Source organism: Pseudorca crassidens, chromosome 8, assembly GCF_039906515.1.
Source record: "Pseudorca crassidens isolate mPseCra1 chromosome 8, mPseCra1.hap1, whole genome shotgun sequence".
Classification (NCBI taxonomy): Eukaryota; Metazoa; Chordata; class Mammalia; order Artiodactyla; family Delphinidae; genus Pseudorca; species Pseudorca crassidens.
In genome coordinates this window covers 104,212,786-104,229,187 of record NC_090303.1, presented here as the reverse complement: position 1 = coordinate 104,229,187, position 16,402 = coordinate 104,212,786, and the positions used below count along the sequence as shown (strand labels likewise).

Below are 16,402 nucleotides of genomic sequence, written 5' to 3'. Positions count from 1 at the left end.
GGTCACTTTATTGACGTGATCTACAGCAGCTGAAATAAATGGCGCAGGAGAAGTTCGTCTTAGATACCTGTTTGAGGACTTGCTAGAAATCCGCCCACTTCTCTGGGTACTTCATCCAGTAGAAGTGGTTATGACATCATGGCACAAGGAGTAGGGGCTGAGCTTTTCACGTTACTGTTTATGATTCACACTGTTTACCTGATAAGACACTAGCAGTCAGAAGTAAGTGAAAGTGTTTCACAAATACTGGAATCTCACCCTGGACACCCAAGCTCAGTCACCATTCGCACCTTGTAATATTTCCTACCCAGACGTAAAGAATTTTCGGTATTGAAATAGAAGCAAAATAACTCAGTAATTGCCACTTCCTCCTTCTCGTGTTTCTTGCTCTGGGTCGCACATTTGGAGTGTGTTTTATACGACGTATGCGTTAAGTAACACCTGGGAGGTGCTAAATATATATTGAACAGCAATAGTAAAGGGACTTACTCATCTTATGGAAATACTAGTAACCTCAGTGGGAGATTGAAATTGATATTAATAACATATGTCTCCAACGAAGTGTACAGAATCCTGGAGAAGTCAAGGAGTATTAGAAGCCACCAGACAATGTGGCACATCCTCCTAAAGCTTCACTTTAGTAAAAAGTTTGAAGGAAATAAAGCTTTTTTTAAAACAGTAAGCGTAGGTCAGACACTGAAATTATAGAGTAAGATGAAAAATTTCATGTGGACTTTCAGATAGAATAGACTTGAAAAAATTTTACCCTTGATTCTGATGTCGTATCTCCAGGTCCTCATGTCTGAGTTTATTCTTCTCTGCTGTGGGGGACTTAATGAAGTTTTGGAAGTGGGGAAGGAAACTTGAATAAGTGAACAGTTTGTATTTTAAAATATTTGTGGGTTTAGTGCTTCAAGTGATACATACAGAAAGAAGGAAAAATCTAAGGATTTTTCCAAGTAAATTCTTCAAGGAATTGCTCCAATGTGTAGATAAGATATCTGCATTTAGCACTGTCATTCACTATCATCAGACTTCACAAGTGGTGTAACATTTCCTTATCTGATCACATTCTTTGAATAAAAGCCATCTTTGCAGTAAATGCAAGACTAAACTTCAAAGCAAGACCACAGATGGACATAAATTTCTTATTTTTAATATCTTAATTGATATAGCTTAGTATGTACAAAATAATACATATAATAATATATATGTGTTATAATAATTCAAAGACTTATAATACATAATTTTTAAACCCATGCATTCAGAGAATCAGGAACATAGCAGACCACAAGCGGTTTTATTGTCCAGGGTCTTTTTAAAGTTTTGTATAATGGCTAGGGTTTTGTAAGATCATATAAACACTGCATCTTCATTTAATTGTCTTGCCTCGTGGTTATATAAAAGTGTTAATTTGCAGAGGACTGAGGCCACCTTTCACCATTTTCCTGCTTTCTCATTGGCCACCAGTGTTGGCCCCACAGCAGGTGTTTACCTACCGATGAATAATAGCAGCCATAGCCAGTTAGTCAGCGATCTCCCTGCAGTGCACGTGTGTGCTGAACATGCCTTCGGAGTCCTTGGGTACGAAACTATATTTAAGAATTCAACAACTTCCTGACAGTTGTGTTACTCTAATTTCATGATCTGAGGATAAAAGTCTTTGTTCAGCAACATTTGAATAAATCCCACACAAATGGAACCCATAGCAAGTAAGCAAGTTTGACAGATTCTGCGGAACTAGTAGATATTTCTGTGTTGTGAACAGTTGCTTTAAAATAGAAGGAGGTATTTGATTTGACTTTTAGATCCTGTTCCAAGTTGATGGCTTGCATTTTAGAATAAACTCGCCAATTGGAACATTTGTCTCCTCAGTAGGTTTGGTGTGTGTGTGTGTGTGTGTGTGGTTGCCATAAATAAAACCAATAAAGCCGTATTGCTTGGCCTTGCAGGTGCGGCTGTGTACTTCAGTATGTCTGGAGACAATCCTTTGTGGCCAAATATTGGGACACACACAGTAAGTATTAGGGTATACTTCCTAGGACTGCAGGATGGAATACTCAAAATGGGGGCTTTTCCCGGAAACTTGCAATTATGGTTTCCTGTTCCCCAGATGTCCCCATTGTGACTTCTTATTCATTGTTTCCTGTCTGTTCTCAACCTGCCTATATGGATTTATCTCCTCCCTCTCATCTGCCTGGTTGGACTTCCCTGGGACCAGGACAGTAAGCACGCTGGAGTGGGTTTTGTAAAGAAAGGGCACTTTGTGGGCCAAGTCCGTGGCTGTTCGGTGAGGAGTGAGGAATAGCAGATAAATTGGATAAACGGGGTCCCCAGTACTGCCTGTGGAGACTTGCGTTCCTGCCCAGAGTGCAGAAGTGAGGTGCTCAGCTCCGAGGACCACCCTGGGGAACTTGAAGGCTTGTCTCTTCCAGGTGGTGCCGGGTGGGGATGGGGAAGTAGATGGAGCTCGGGGAGACTCCCTGCCTGTGCCGGCCTCACAGTCACTGGCGCCTGGAGAAGAAGTTCTTGAAGGCGCTGTTGTAGGTCTTGTTGAAGGCCGTGTAGATCAGGGGGTTGAAGAAAGAGTTGGAGTAGCCGAGCCACAGGAAGACGCTCTTCCAGGTGGCGGGGATGTCACAGGAGCACAGGGGGCTGATGAGCTCCGTGGTGAAGAAGGGGATCCAGCAGAGCACAAACACCCCAATGAGGATGCCCACCATTAGGGCGGCTCTCTGCTCCTTCTGTTCTCTCCACGTGGCCCCTTCTGTCTGGAAGGTGACAGTGGCGTGGCGGACGGTGAACACCATCTCGGGCTGCCGAGTGGAGGCCTTCACCTGGAAAAGGTAAGCAGAGGCTTCAGGAAGAGCCGCCTCTTCACGCCTGCTGGGTCTGGGCGGGCTGAACCTAGATGCGGGTGGGCGTGAGCCCCGCACATCCACTTCAAGAGAACGTCCTCAGTTGTCCGGTGCAGGGACCGGGCAGCATGTGGGGACCACCCTCGGCTATGAAAACGTGCTGACAGAGCTGGGTGTTTGCTTACATCTTAGAAATGGAGGGAAAATAGGAACGTCTGCAATAATGCAACGACGATGGAGTCCCTGTTGCCGTCTGTTCAACAGGGAACAACAGAAGTAAGCAGGTCATGCGGTGTCTACAGTTTATGACCGCGGAACACGAGTAATCAGGAGCCCGCTAAATCCTTATCAAACCCCGTACACGCAGGACCCAGTATTCCAAAATCGAGAACTTTCTGGGTTGCTGTGAATCCCCTCTAAAAAGTTAGAATTTTCTAGAACTTTTCTTCTGGTATAAGGTTCCTACTGCTGTGCTTCCAGAACATATTGTACTGTTTGGGACAGTTCACTCACCAGGATGTTTATCTCCCTGTTTATTCTGTGTTCCGCCCCCTCCCCCGACTTTTATGGAAAACAGAGGCTCTAATCTCAGAGTCCCTCCACGTAGGTTCTCTCAAGTCCTCTGGAAGGCAGGTTCCCACTGAACTACGTTCTCCAGCTTCACACCCCTTCTCTAAAGGGGTGGAATTCCTGGGAAAGGAAGCTCTTTCCTCCATTCCAGCCCTATTTTTTAGATCTTTGGGGAACTGGAATAAGGGGTGTCTGATGATGAGGCCCCCTAAATATAAGGAAATTGCAGTGGGCTGATTTGCTAAGTGAGCAAATTAGTTGCTCCAGTCACAATGTGGGACAGTTTCTGGGTCGATCAGTCATTCACTAGTGGTGAGACTACCCTGACATTAAATCCTCTTCTTCCCAACTCCAGCCTTCTGTGACCCCCGTACGCTTGAAAAGGAGAATTACCCAGCTTGCGCCCCAGCAGCTTCCCTATCGTATAGAGTAAGTGAGCTGAAAATAGGAACACTATAGTTAAGGGAATGTTAGCTCATGTATGAATTATTAAATTTATGCGATAGCCTTCCTGTCATCTGTTTGAAAAACAGTGAAACCCCAAGCATTATACAATTAAACAGAAGATCGTGAATATTGAAACAAATAGTTCCTTTTTCTGCAACCCTTAAAAGCACATATAAAATAAGAAGTGAAAATTTCTCTCTCCCAGTCTCACCCCTGGATGGAACCATAGTTACCTTTCTTATTTATTAGTGTGTATCTGGGAATGCATTTCATGGAGTTAATTTATAGAAATGCAAACACAGTTTTAGTTTCAATTTTCAGCATAAAGAAAATAGGGAAAACTACCCATTTCCTTAATAAAACTCAATCCCAAAATGGCATCAAGGCAGCCATTTCCCAAAGATGGCAATGGAAGAATAATTCTGGTTCTGACTCTTAAATCCCTAAGAAATTCTCCTTCCTTTCAGACCTTTTCGCTGCTAAGACTGGCCACTCAGGGTTGTGACGCCATTGTGACCACCCGTTAATTCTCTATAGCACACCTGGTGTAAAAGCGGAACATTTAAACCAGACTCAAAGGCCCTGGGGTAACAGTAGAAATAAATACAGCAACACATAACTAGATATTCTGGCTTTTGAGCTATGACACACTCTAGGGAATCTCTCCACCCCTCCCGTCCCCACTCCCTGTCTGCCTTCCCTGTGGTCAGTGCCTTTTCAGGTTGACTCCAGAAGCCCACGCTTAGTCCTTCAGATACTCAAATTCCAGTGGCAAGACACAGTGAGCCCCACGATTGGACTACCAGTGTATGACCAGTCTTCTATGAAGGGTGAGATACACCCCCAGTGCTACATGTTCTATTAGTAGGAGTTTGCTCTTGCATAATGGAAAAAGCTGCAAAGTTTCCATTCTGAGGAGCCGTCTTCTCTCCTAATGATTGACACTGAGAATGTCTGCCTCTTTTGAGACTCTGCTGGTACCTTCAGACACAGTCCTGACCTGTATCCAAAGGGGCTGCCGTATCAGAATGTAGCACGGTACCTCATCATTCGCCCGAGAGACACAGGATCACAGGGTTGTTTGCTTTGCAGGTGTAGCGTAGGATATGAATATTTCTATAGCCCAAGTATTATAAGACAGTTTTATGGAAACCCATCACTTCCAATCTTGGTCCTCGTAAGGGAATGTTAAGCGCCGTTAAGTGTGGGCCTGCTTGTGTGGGTATTTGGCAGCTGTACTATGAAATCCTGGATTCTTCCAGTATAAAGGACCCGGGTTCTTATGAGCTGTTGCCAAACATAGCCTGCATTCATTGTATCTACAGGAATTTCCCACTGTGTGCTAGTTCTAATGTTGCATAAGTGTACTCTCGAAGACTTCCCAGTTACTTTATTCCTCAGCTTGTCTTCAGGATGATTTCTCTCTGTCAGTAGGACCCACGGGCATTCTACCCACCGTCCTTTTCACTGAGTTCTTAGCACAACACTCCGGGAGCACATTCGCGGGGCCCCTTTCCAGCAGAGAATCTAAATTCATTTTTAACGGTTCTTTTAATGTTCCATGGGGTCTTCTCCCACTTCTTAGAATTCTATTTTGAATTCCAATTAAACTTTTTTTCCTAAATACATTGTTTTTATGGTTTGCTTTGAGTAAGGAATTTTCATAGGTTAGAGAACTCCATGCTTCTCAGAAAAGCACGCTCTCTATGACCGTGGTGAGAAATGTTGAGCATTTTATGGGTCCCTCTCTTGTGTGTGTGGCATTCAATACCAGCTCCCTCGGTGAGAGTGTCATTGGTCTGAAGTGGCTCTTCCGGGACAGCAGAGGCTCAGCTGCGGGGAGGAGCTTTGCCATTGGGGAGTTTCGGGCTCCCGATGCTGGCAGGTGGTTGATTTGGCTGCTCGCCCCATGGCTCTCTGACTTACAGACTCCTTAGCTCTTTGCTCATCGACGACTGCAATAAGGCACTTAATCAAGTCTGGAGAATAGACTCTATTGATTACTCTGTCAATTACTCATCATGGTCATTAGTAGATTCACAGAAAGAGGTAACGGGGCAAAAAAAGGTGAACATTCAAGCCGAATTGCACCTTTCCCATCTATCTTTGAAGTGCTATATCATTTAAAGCACAAACCTCACAATTTAAGATTCACATGAAAAAATTTTCTAAGTGAACACTTAGCCTCACATCTCCAAATAAGCGAATTTTGGGGGGAACATGTACCTATGAGTTAGACTTCTCATTCTTCCAAAATGGTTATGTGTTAAATAACTATTTACTGGTTAATCATAAATCTAGCATGTTCTTTTATTTCCTCAAACTATTCTGCTTCACCTCCCTATTAATATCGCAGATAATCAATAGATTATCATCAGTAGTGCGTATTGAAATTAAGGGGTGAAGACTCTTACCTTGGAAGTGTGGCTTCAGGTGATTTGCAGGTGAGATCAGGTCACTGTCACGATGTAAGATGTACTGATGATTCAGGATGTTCAAGCTAGAAATGATCTTACCCATTTAAGGAGGGCTCCACGAGGGGCAGAATAAGAACGTCCCCACAAACTTAGCAAAAGACCAACTATTCTGTAGCTGTGGCAACAAAGAGCCTTGCTACTTGCTTAAACCCCTTCAGTGGATCAAGGACAATGCAGCTCTGTGAATATACACCTGCAAACCAACCAGTCGGTGTCAGCCCTCACTTCTGAACGTCAGCCAGTTAGGGCAGGACTCACCCCAATTAAGTGCATCTCTGAGCTGCAGTCAACCAACAGCAGTCTCACGCAGTAACCCCACTCTGGGGGTGTCAGCTCACTGCTCCCCTCCATGTCCTCCAGTCCCTGAACTCAACGCTGTCCCCAGTCCCCATAGATGATGGGCATTCTGCTTTGTCAGACGGTGCCTGACAAGTGTAGCTTTCTCTTACTATATAGTAAGGAGTATTTTTATTTCAGATACTGTGTGGTGGTTGTATCATCCTGGGACATTCTAGAGAGTCTACCGAGATCATTTTGTGGATCCTCCCCAGGATCCTCGGACTGCAGGTGCATTCACTGTACCCCCCGACTCCAGCTGCCTTTGGATCTGCAGATGCACATCATTCTCAGTGAGCTGAGTTCCAGCCAGCTCCACCGGGCTCTTCTCACTCTGTGTGTTTTGTTATACAAGGATTGTAACCAAGTGTCTTTGAATAAGATCATTCAGCTTAGGTCTTTGTATCAAGTAACTAGACCTTTGTTTGAGAGGTGCACCATTTGGTAATTGACTTATGTTTTTTGTGTAAGGCTATTAGATCTCTTGTCTTGGAGGTATACCATTTAGTGAAAATTTTTATGACATAACCTACTTACTATATTGTTGTTTTCTTTGTTTTTGCTGTTGTTTGTCTAAATATGCAAAGCCTTGTTTTCATAGGTTGGTTGGTTTGTTTTTTGTGCTGGAATACCTTTTTTTTTTCTGTTGAATATAAAAAGGATTGTTCTGTAAGGCATTGGCTTGATAAGCTCTAATCCATTCCAAGGCAGATCTGAAGGCTAATGATTTGGGGACTGTTAGACTTATGACCAATTTGTGAAAAAGCAATCGATCAAACTTTGCTTTGGGTTCTTCACAAAACTTAAGTGAGGGCACTTGCTATCTTGTCAATTTATGAAAAAAAATGTCGCCTTGTCTAGTTGGTATTCCAGCTCATTGGATTGGTGGTCATATGGCCCCCTCTTGGCCTGTGGTGAAGGATTTGAGACACCATTCACAAGCACAAACTGTTGGCCAACTGTAGTGGCCTTTTTCTTGTGTGTCATGGTTTGTCTAAGTCAAAGTCGCAAGCTTCTCCTTTGTGAACTTCTATTTCCTATTTTAAATTGCACTATAATGCTAATTCTTGCATTTCTCTTGATAAATGTGAAAGAAAATTTTTTTACTTAATGAGGAATTTCTGAAAGTCAAAATCAATAAATTAACATATTTAAGATCAACTCTAGAAAAATTAGAAGACAAACACTAAACAGTTGAGAGTCAGCTTCTTTACTTCTGCTAAGACCTTAAAACAAAATTCTAACTCTAAGTTAGTCTCAAAGATTTTGTAACTTTCCAAAACCTCCCCACCTTGCACATCTACATCTCCCATCTACATTTCTACTCAGCTTTACCTGAGTAGACCTCCTAAATGAACTATCCTTTCTTCAGGGATTTTCTCAGGAAAAACAAAATCACATTGTAAAATTGCCAGACAAGAAGTCAAATCTATAGAATTTCAGTTAAAACCTTGGTCTAGAGCTAAGATATAGGCTATAATTAAGAATTTTTCTAAACTTCAGGGAGAAGGGCAAAAAATTGCTGTAGAATTTAGACTTCCTCTCCCGTTGCGGAGCACAGGCTCCGGACGCGCAGGCTCAGCGGCCACGGCCCACGGGCCCAGCCGCTCCGCGGCATGTGGGATCTTCCTGGACCGGGGCACGAACCCGTGTCCCCTGCATCGGCAGGCGGACTCCCAACCACTGCGCCACCAGGGAAGCCCGAATTTAGACTTTTTTTAAGAGTATTGAACAAAATTCTTATTGTCCTGGACTACAGATCAGCAGCAACTAGTTAATTAAAATCTCCCTCAGATGAGGAAAAGTATTTAAAACTAGAAGGATAGAAAAGAGAAGAGCTGTATAACCCAGCTGTGGAAATTTAAAATATAAAATACATAAAGCAAGTTCAGAAGGCTATTTTTAAGAGGAGATTAAATAAGGATTCAAAATTATAAACTAAGTATAGAAAATAGACTTCAGAAAACTTTCAAGCAGTATTCTGATGTAAACCCAACAGCTGAAGTATAATCTTGTCCTGTCTTTCTATAAATGGGCTCAAACCTGAATTAGGGAATTTAATAAGAAAAAATAAATTTAAATGTGAAATTGCCAATTTAGAAAATATCCAATATGGGGCTAGACATTGCCATATATCCTTAGAAAGTAAATAATACAAGATATGGCTCTCTAGATAAAACATTCAAAAGCACTTCTGTTTTCAAAGATTTGGGAGCCTAGACAAGAACACCTGTAAATATTGTCAGCAGAAGAATCTTTGAAAGAATCAATGTCCCCTATTGGCTAAAGATCAAAATGACAACTATCTAAAATCTGTCCAGTGAAGTCACTCCAAGGCAGGTATTATCACCCAACAACTTCCTGTCCTTCTAAACTTCTAAGGGGAATTGCCTATAATTACAGATGTACAACAGTACAGCTTTCTTGTTTATATGGGTGTCACCATAACTACCATTATCCCCACAATTATAAAACAATAGCTCCTTCAGCCTAAAATTTTAAAGCCATCTGAAAAGGAAACATGCAAATCAACTTGTAATAAGTTTTAAAAAATTGAAAACAATGATTGGTTGTACAGATGCTGAAATAAGACCATGAGAGACAGATTTATGGTGTGGCTATTTGAAGGGCTTAAGGGAAAGTAAACCTTAGTTAATACAAAAATTCAAGCAATGAAAATCTTTAACAATCCTCTGTGCCAACTTGTAACTGATATTTCAGGATCATTATCAGAATACTTTAGTTTCTGTAACACAACTGCAAATTTAATAAGTAGAACCCGCTTCCAGATAAAGTGTACTGCTGTCCTTACACATTATGAGATTATAGCTGGTCTGTACATGAAAATGTGTACACTGTATATAATTCAAGACATTACTGAAGAAATAGCAATGATCCTGGAGTCCTTATGGACAAAAGACACCACAGACAGAAAGATTAATTAGACCAGAATGCATGAGAGTCCAGATTGATTATTCCTAGGTTATCATGAATGTGCCTTTTTGTACCAATGTGAAAAGGCTGGGCCGTACTCCAGGTGGATTAATTCAACCACATGACACCTGTCTAAGAACTATTGCCTACTGAAGCCCACCCCTTAATTCAGTAATTAAGGCTTTGATTCCTTGCCTCAGAGAAATTACAGGCATCAATTAAACTAGTGTCAGCACATCTTCAGAACTTATATTAAGCCTTTGAATCTTATGTTATCATATGTAGTAAATCCCCATTGCTAACTGAAACCAGCCAACGTTTTTCTACTGATCGGTTCACTGTGATTCAGTATCTGTTGTCCAGAGCTTTAAAGGCTTCTGCACAGCGCTGTTCTGACAGACGGGTATGTTGATTGCTGTGCAGTCTGAACATCAGGCCTCCACAGATGAAACTTCATCTTCAAGGAGGAGCAACAACAGTGGTGGCGATCTGGACAGTCCTCGATGGTCTCTCTTGAAGCTTTGGCTGAATGAGGACCCAGATCAGGGGGATGAAAACTAAACTTAGGGCGAGTCTGCATGTTCTGCAGCCTGGGTCCAGTCTTGAACGTACTCTGTTGGTCAAGGGCAGTTCCTCTCAGGGGACTTGGTCTTGCAAGCCGTGCCAGTCCCTCACTTCTGAAATTCAGGCATCCACGGACGGACTCACTCCAATAAACTCCCACTGGAGTAACGCCCAACAAACAAAGCTGCTCATACAGACGATGCCAACCCACTCAGACCTCGAAAGTGCCGCAGTCCCTTACACTGGCAAGGCACAAATCCAGCTGTCTTCACGTCAGCTCTTCAGTAGTGGTTTCGCCAGACTTTGTCAAGGGTGCAAGGCCTGCCTCTCTTGTGTTTCCTGTTTTCATCTTGGTATCTGACAAGGGTTAGGCTTTCAGTATGTATTTGAATAAAACTCTGAAGATACAGAGCAGGGAAGAAGCGTTGTGTTTCCCTCGGTAACATAGCTAGTTGGTGGTAAAACTGTATTTAGAAACGTTGGCACCTGCTACCACCGAGAAGTCAGGAAGCCTGGTTTTTAATTAACCCTTCACAGTAACATGAGGACAGAGGCAGTGCCGCATTTTATGCAGAGCCCTGGATCACTTAGAGGCTTTGCAAAGCCAAGGGACCCATTTTTGAAAGTTATCCGGCAGAGAAGGAACATGAAACAATGCTTTGCTTCTGCTCTCTCCAAAGCTGAGCAGTGAAAACCCCTCTTCCTTCCACACTAAGCCCTCTGAGACAGAAGTATAATTGCTTTTCCCTTCTAAAGCTGTTTGGTATTGATTATAAATTGTGTTTACCTGGATAAGCGCCCTGGCAGAAGAGGATCTGTGTAAGGAGGGCCTTGGTGGGCAGCCAGCCTCCTGTTCCTGACCTGGAATCGGGGTGGATGCACACACACACGGGCATTCCAGGCATTTTGGCAGCACTCTTACCCATCAGCACTCTGTGTCCAGTTTAGAAATCTAACAGGTCAGGGTTTCCCAAATTTGGCACTATTAACATTTTGGTCTGAATAGTTCTTTGTTGTTCAGGGTGTCCTGTGTGTTGTACCACGTTTAGCAGCATCCCTGCTCTCTACATGCTAGATGCCGTTAGTACCCTGTCCCCAAGTCTTGGTAATCAAAAACATCTCCAGACATTCCAGATGTTCCCTGGGGTAGGGGAGGGTAATTTGGGTGAGACTTTTGTTCTAGATAAAAGGACAGGTGCCCTCTGACCCCTTTTTCCTTCTTGTTTCTAGAATGATGCCCTCCCCTTTCTCCCATACCTACACCTCTGGTTCCTCTAAGTTTGACTGACTGGTTATACTTGGAATTAGCTACTGACTCGAAAAATACAATCATATTGCAATGTTCACAATGCATGTCTCTCTCACTAGACCAGACTCTTCATAGGCAAAGATGATGTCTTTATCATTCCTTGACCCCTTGCAGCAAGCCTGTAGTATGTGCTCAGTGTGCTTAATTGAATTTCCTTTGTTGTCCCAGAACCAGGAACAGAAATGGGTGCTGCATAGTATTCTGATCTAACGTAAATGAGTGAAGCAGGTTCAAGGGATCACCCTTGGCAATGAGTGCGGTAGGGGGTGGGCAGCCTGCACAGCCGGTGGATTCATGTGAACTCTTATGGTCCCTGAATCTTGAATCATAGGGTCAGATTACCAAGAGTGAACAAAAAGCAGGAAAGCGTGGATGGAGAGAAGATGAGAAAAGAGCCCTCACGGGTGCTGTAGCAGTTGCCGTACCTTAAATGCCACTTGTAAAGAGCTGGGGAAGTGTCTGCCTTAGCGTTTTAATTTCCTCCTGCAGCTTTACTCATGTCCCGGGAGGCAAGCAAGTGGTCCTCAGCTGCACGGACAGTCTGATCAGGGGTGGGGACAGGCCCAGAAAGCAGCACCACAGGCAGTGGATGCATATAACAAGGGCAGAGGCTCTGAGACAGGTGTAAACAGTATCTTTAACCTTGCGTGAGGACAGGAGGATGCTGGGCATGACAGTAACCCAGGAGATACCACACTTCGCAAAATTAATTGGCAAAGAGAAAATAGACTGGGTTGGAACACTAACCTGCTTTGCCTGATGTATGGCAGTCTTCCTGCCAAGTCAGATGACCGTCCCTCCCCTCCCACCTCCTCAAACACCCCCCACTGTAAATGCAGGAAGCTGCACTTTTCTCTAGTGCAGCCCCAGACACCAACTTCCTCAGGCGTTCTAAAGGATGTTATAGATCCATAGAATTTTCAAGCCTAGTGGGACCCTGTAGAATTATGTAGTCCAGATCCCTCGTTTTATATATAGGGAAAGAACCCATGAGAGATGACCTGCTCTGTGAATCTGAGCATGTCAGAGCAGAGTCTGTGATGCTTGCTTTCTCTCTCCCAGTCTACCTCGGTCCCTTCCCCACCAGCCCCCACCAAAATACTAAGAAGTCCCACTTTCTACGGATGTGTGGGGAGATGTGCTGGGGATGAGGCCTGTGCAAATGCAAGCAAAGTTTTTTAAGGATCACGTTAACACCCACCTCCACAGCTTCGGAAACGGGGGAGACGCTGTTGGCCTTCCAGGGGCCCACGCGGAACTTGGCCGCCTTGTAGATCTTCCAGTATACGAAGAGCACCACGCAGAGCGGCAGGTAGAAGGCGCCCACGGTGGAGAACACGGTGTAGGAGGGCTCGCGGCTCACCTGGCACTCCTCGCTGCCCTCAGAGTAGGTCTCCCCCCAGCCGAAGAGCAGCGGGGCTAGGGAGATGACTGCGGAGAGCGTCCAGGTGAGCGTGATCATTACGTTGGAGATGCGCTTGCGGGCACGGAGCGTGTATTCCAGGTGACGGGTGATGGACCAGTAGCGGTCCAGCGCGATGGCCGTCACATTCCAGATGCTGGCCGTGCAGCAGAGCACGTCGCATGCGATCCAAAGCTGGCACAGCCGCCGGCCCAACTGCCAGCGGCGCCCGGACAGCTCGTGCACCAGGCTCAGCGGCATGACCAGAGCAGCCACCAGCACGTCCGAAATGGCCATGGATGCCACCAGGTTGTGCGGAACGCGATGGAACGTGCGCACGCGGAGAATGGTCGCCAGCACCAGCAGGTTCCAGGCGAGCGTCGCGGCCACCAGGAAGCCCAGCAAGGTGAGGACGAGCACGCCGAAGACGGAGACCAGGGGCAGACTGGCGCGCGAGTCTTCGGCGTCGAAGCTGCGGTTGGTCTCCAGAGGGGCGGGGGTGGGGAGGATAAAGTGGGTGAGGTTCGGCGGCAGATCCATGTCTGGGCCAGGAGACGGGCTCGCCGGTGTGCGGAGAAGGGGCGCTCGGGAGGAGGGGTGGTGACCACTGTGTCGGAAGCCACTCCGGATGTTTGTCACCTCTGGCCAGTGGCAGGGTTTCTGGAGAGTGTCTTGGAGTTTGCCCCGACCCCCCGCCAGCGAGCCTCCGTGGGAGACGGTGTGTCGGAGAGGAGAGGAGGGCGCTGGGCTGCGAGCCGCGGCGGGTCTGAATCCCTCAGGCGCTGGGAGAGCAGAGGCGAGGGGCTGTGTCTCGCAGCCGGGGCCCGTCTAAGCTGTCACATGACCAGGGCTCTTCGCCTCGGCGGAGACAGCAGTCTAGTCGCCCAGAGTCGGGCATCTCCCAAGTGGAGGAGGAGCTGGGCGCCCCCGGAGCGTGTGGGCGCCGAGAGACGGGCTGGTGCGTCAGAGCGGCAGTTCTCGCCGCGCGGCCTCCCTTCCCGCCCCTCTCGCCCGCGGCGGCAGCGGGCTGCAACCTCAGCTCCGTGCTGGGGAAGCCAAGCAGGGACCTGCTTTCTAGGTCCTGCCTTCTGCTGTTCCCCCGCCCCTTCCCCGCCCCGTCTGGGGCTGCGGCTCCGGCTCCGGAGAGCGAATGCTGGCGCGCCCACCCAGACCTGGCTTACCGAGCTGGGGATCCAGCCTACGTAAGGTATCAGCTGATAAGGCCGCCTCGCGCCCGGGGTTCGCGGCGCCAGCGCTGGCGCTGTCCCCGGTGCTGTCCCCGCCCCAGCGCGCTAGGCTTGGTGCTGTCCATGGTGCTGTCGCTTCTCCCCGAAATGAGTTCCCCCGGTGGAACAAGTTTACCAAAGAACTTTCCTTGAAACGTTTCTCTAGCCACCGCCTACCCACGTCCTTCTAGGGGCGGTCTGGATACCTTGAGCGGGTTCTTAGCTTTCCACAGGTCTTAACCTTTGCTACGTGTGTTCCCAGTTAAGGGTCTAAGATGATTTCGCTGGCTTTTTTTGCTCTGGATGAGTTCAGTGCATGATTGCGTTCTTACACAACACCTGGTTCTTCCCTTCAAGGGTTGTTTTCTTTCCAGGAGAAAAAGCAAGATAGCAGTTGCTGCTGCCCTAGAGGTGACTGAGGTATTGGAGCTAGAACGTTTAACCCGTTTCCTCCGAGTCACAGAGAAGGTGCACAGTCTCCAGTGCGTTCTGTCACGTTTGCTTTTTGCAAAGGGAAAAGCTGGATACAAGTTGCTATGAAAGCTCCATCTCACTCGCAGAAAGAGAGGGCGCGCGTAACTCTTCCCCACACACACTCACATGACCATACACGTATCCACAGCAACTGAGAAAATATCAAAAGTTCCTACCCAGAAGCTGTGACGAAAAATAGACACATGATATAGCAAGATACAATAAATTAAAATCAGGAAAGTGAGATGACAGAAAGGAAAGTAAGGTGGCGTTAAGCTTTCAATTTTAAAAGTACATACAGTGGGCGTCATGGAATCATGTACATTTACAAGTGGTTGGCCACAAATTTGGTTGGAAGCTTTTTAGCTGTTTGAACATGAGAAAAATGTTTTGTTACAAGATTCCATTTCTAACAGAGTAAAACAAGCATCAGGAGACTGCGCTGAGAAGAGAGAAGCTCCTCCACTGGAACCCAGAGGAGAGGACCCTGTTAGGAAATGTTGAAGAGAACGTTGTTCATTAAATAAAGATTGTTCGCAGAGCCGCTTCACCAAATATCTCGTGAAAACAGCTGGCAGTGGCTGCGTTGCGCACTGCTACTCTGCGTGGCTCTAGTCAGGGGGCCGACGTGCTCATTTAGAGCACATCCCCTTTTTGGAGTCACAGAACTAATTAGAAGGAGATGTAAATGATTGATCCCCTTCTTTCGGGAAAAAAAAAAAGGTCTGAACAATTCTGCATTCCGTTTCCAGAGCCCATGACCAGGAGGAGTGGATGAGCTGCATTTCTGGTAGTCAGGCCTTGATGATGATATCTCTCAATACAGAGCTTGGAAGGCATCATGGGCTTGAAATTATATCCCATGCCCCCCCGCCCCCCCCCCCCCCCCCCCGCAGCACTGCCTGGCACAGCTGTCTGTACTGATAGTGAAGTGAGTAGCTGTCCAATAAGGGACCGAGCCGGGGATAACTGAGTATACTGTGTGCAGATCAGAGCATCATAAACTTAAGAACTGAATGGAACGTTCTAACAAAGAAGAGATCCAATGGAGTATTTCCAGAAGAACCAAATTCTGTTGAGAAATTCTGGTTTATCTTCTTATACAGACACAAAGGAAAAATCAGAGCATTTCAGCTTTTTAATCCTAAAGCATGGTCACACTTTCAGCTTGAAAAAATGCAAACAGGTGTAAAACTCCCATCTGCCATATAAAGCACCTCTGAAATGCCAGTTTTGAGGAAAACATTTTCTTTTTTACCACCTATAGGCTGAACTGTATCCCTTCTCTCTTAAAACTCACGTGTTGAAGTCCTAATCTCCAGTACCTCAGAATGTGACTGTATTTGGAAATAAGACCTTTAAAAAGATGATTAAGATAAAACGAGGCTGTTAGAGTAGCTCTAATTGAATCTGACTGGTGTTCTTACAGGAAGAGGAAATTGGACACAAAGAGACACCAAGGATGTGCGCGCACAGGAGACAACGTGAGGGCACAGCAAGAAGGTGGCCATCTGGAGCCAAGGGGGAGGCCTCGGGAAACCGCCCTTGCTGACACCTTGCTTTTGGACTTACAGCCTCCTGAACTGTGAAACTGAAAGGAAATTTCTGTGGCTTAAGCCACTGCATGGTATTTTGATATGGCTGCTCTGGCAGATGAATACACCATCCAGCAAAAGATACTTGCAAAAGGGTTTCCCTGGTGGCGCAGTGGTTGAGAGTCTGCCTGCCGATGCAGGGGACACGGGTTCGTGCCCCGGTCCGGGAAGATCCCACATGCCGCGGAGCGGCTGTGCCCGTGAGCCATG

At 46.0% G+C, this 16,402-nt stretch overlaps 1 protein-coding gene across 1 annotated transcript; it reads right to left on the bottom strand.

Moving 5' to 3' along the window:
• Window positions 1-1,140: 1,140 nt before the first annotated feature.
• On the bottom strand, window positions 1,141-14,168 carry HTR5A (5-hydroxytryptamine receptor 5A). Its single transcript, XM_067747558.1, has 2 exons — window positions 12,697-14,168; window positions 1,141-2,837 (listed from the first exon to the last, which is right to left on the bottom strand). Exons 1-2 carry the CDS (start codon window positions 13,435-13,437, stop codon window positions 2,505-2,507), a joined length of 1,074 nt encoding a protein of 357 aa, XP_067603659.1. The 5' UTR covers window positions 13,438-14,168; the 3' UTR covers window positions 1,141-2,504.
• Between the last annotated feature and the right edge of the window lie 2,234 nt (window positions 14,169-16,402).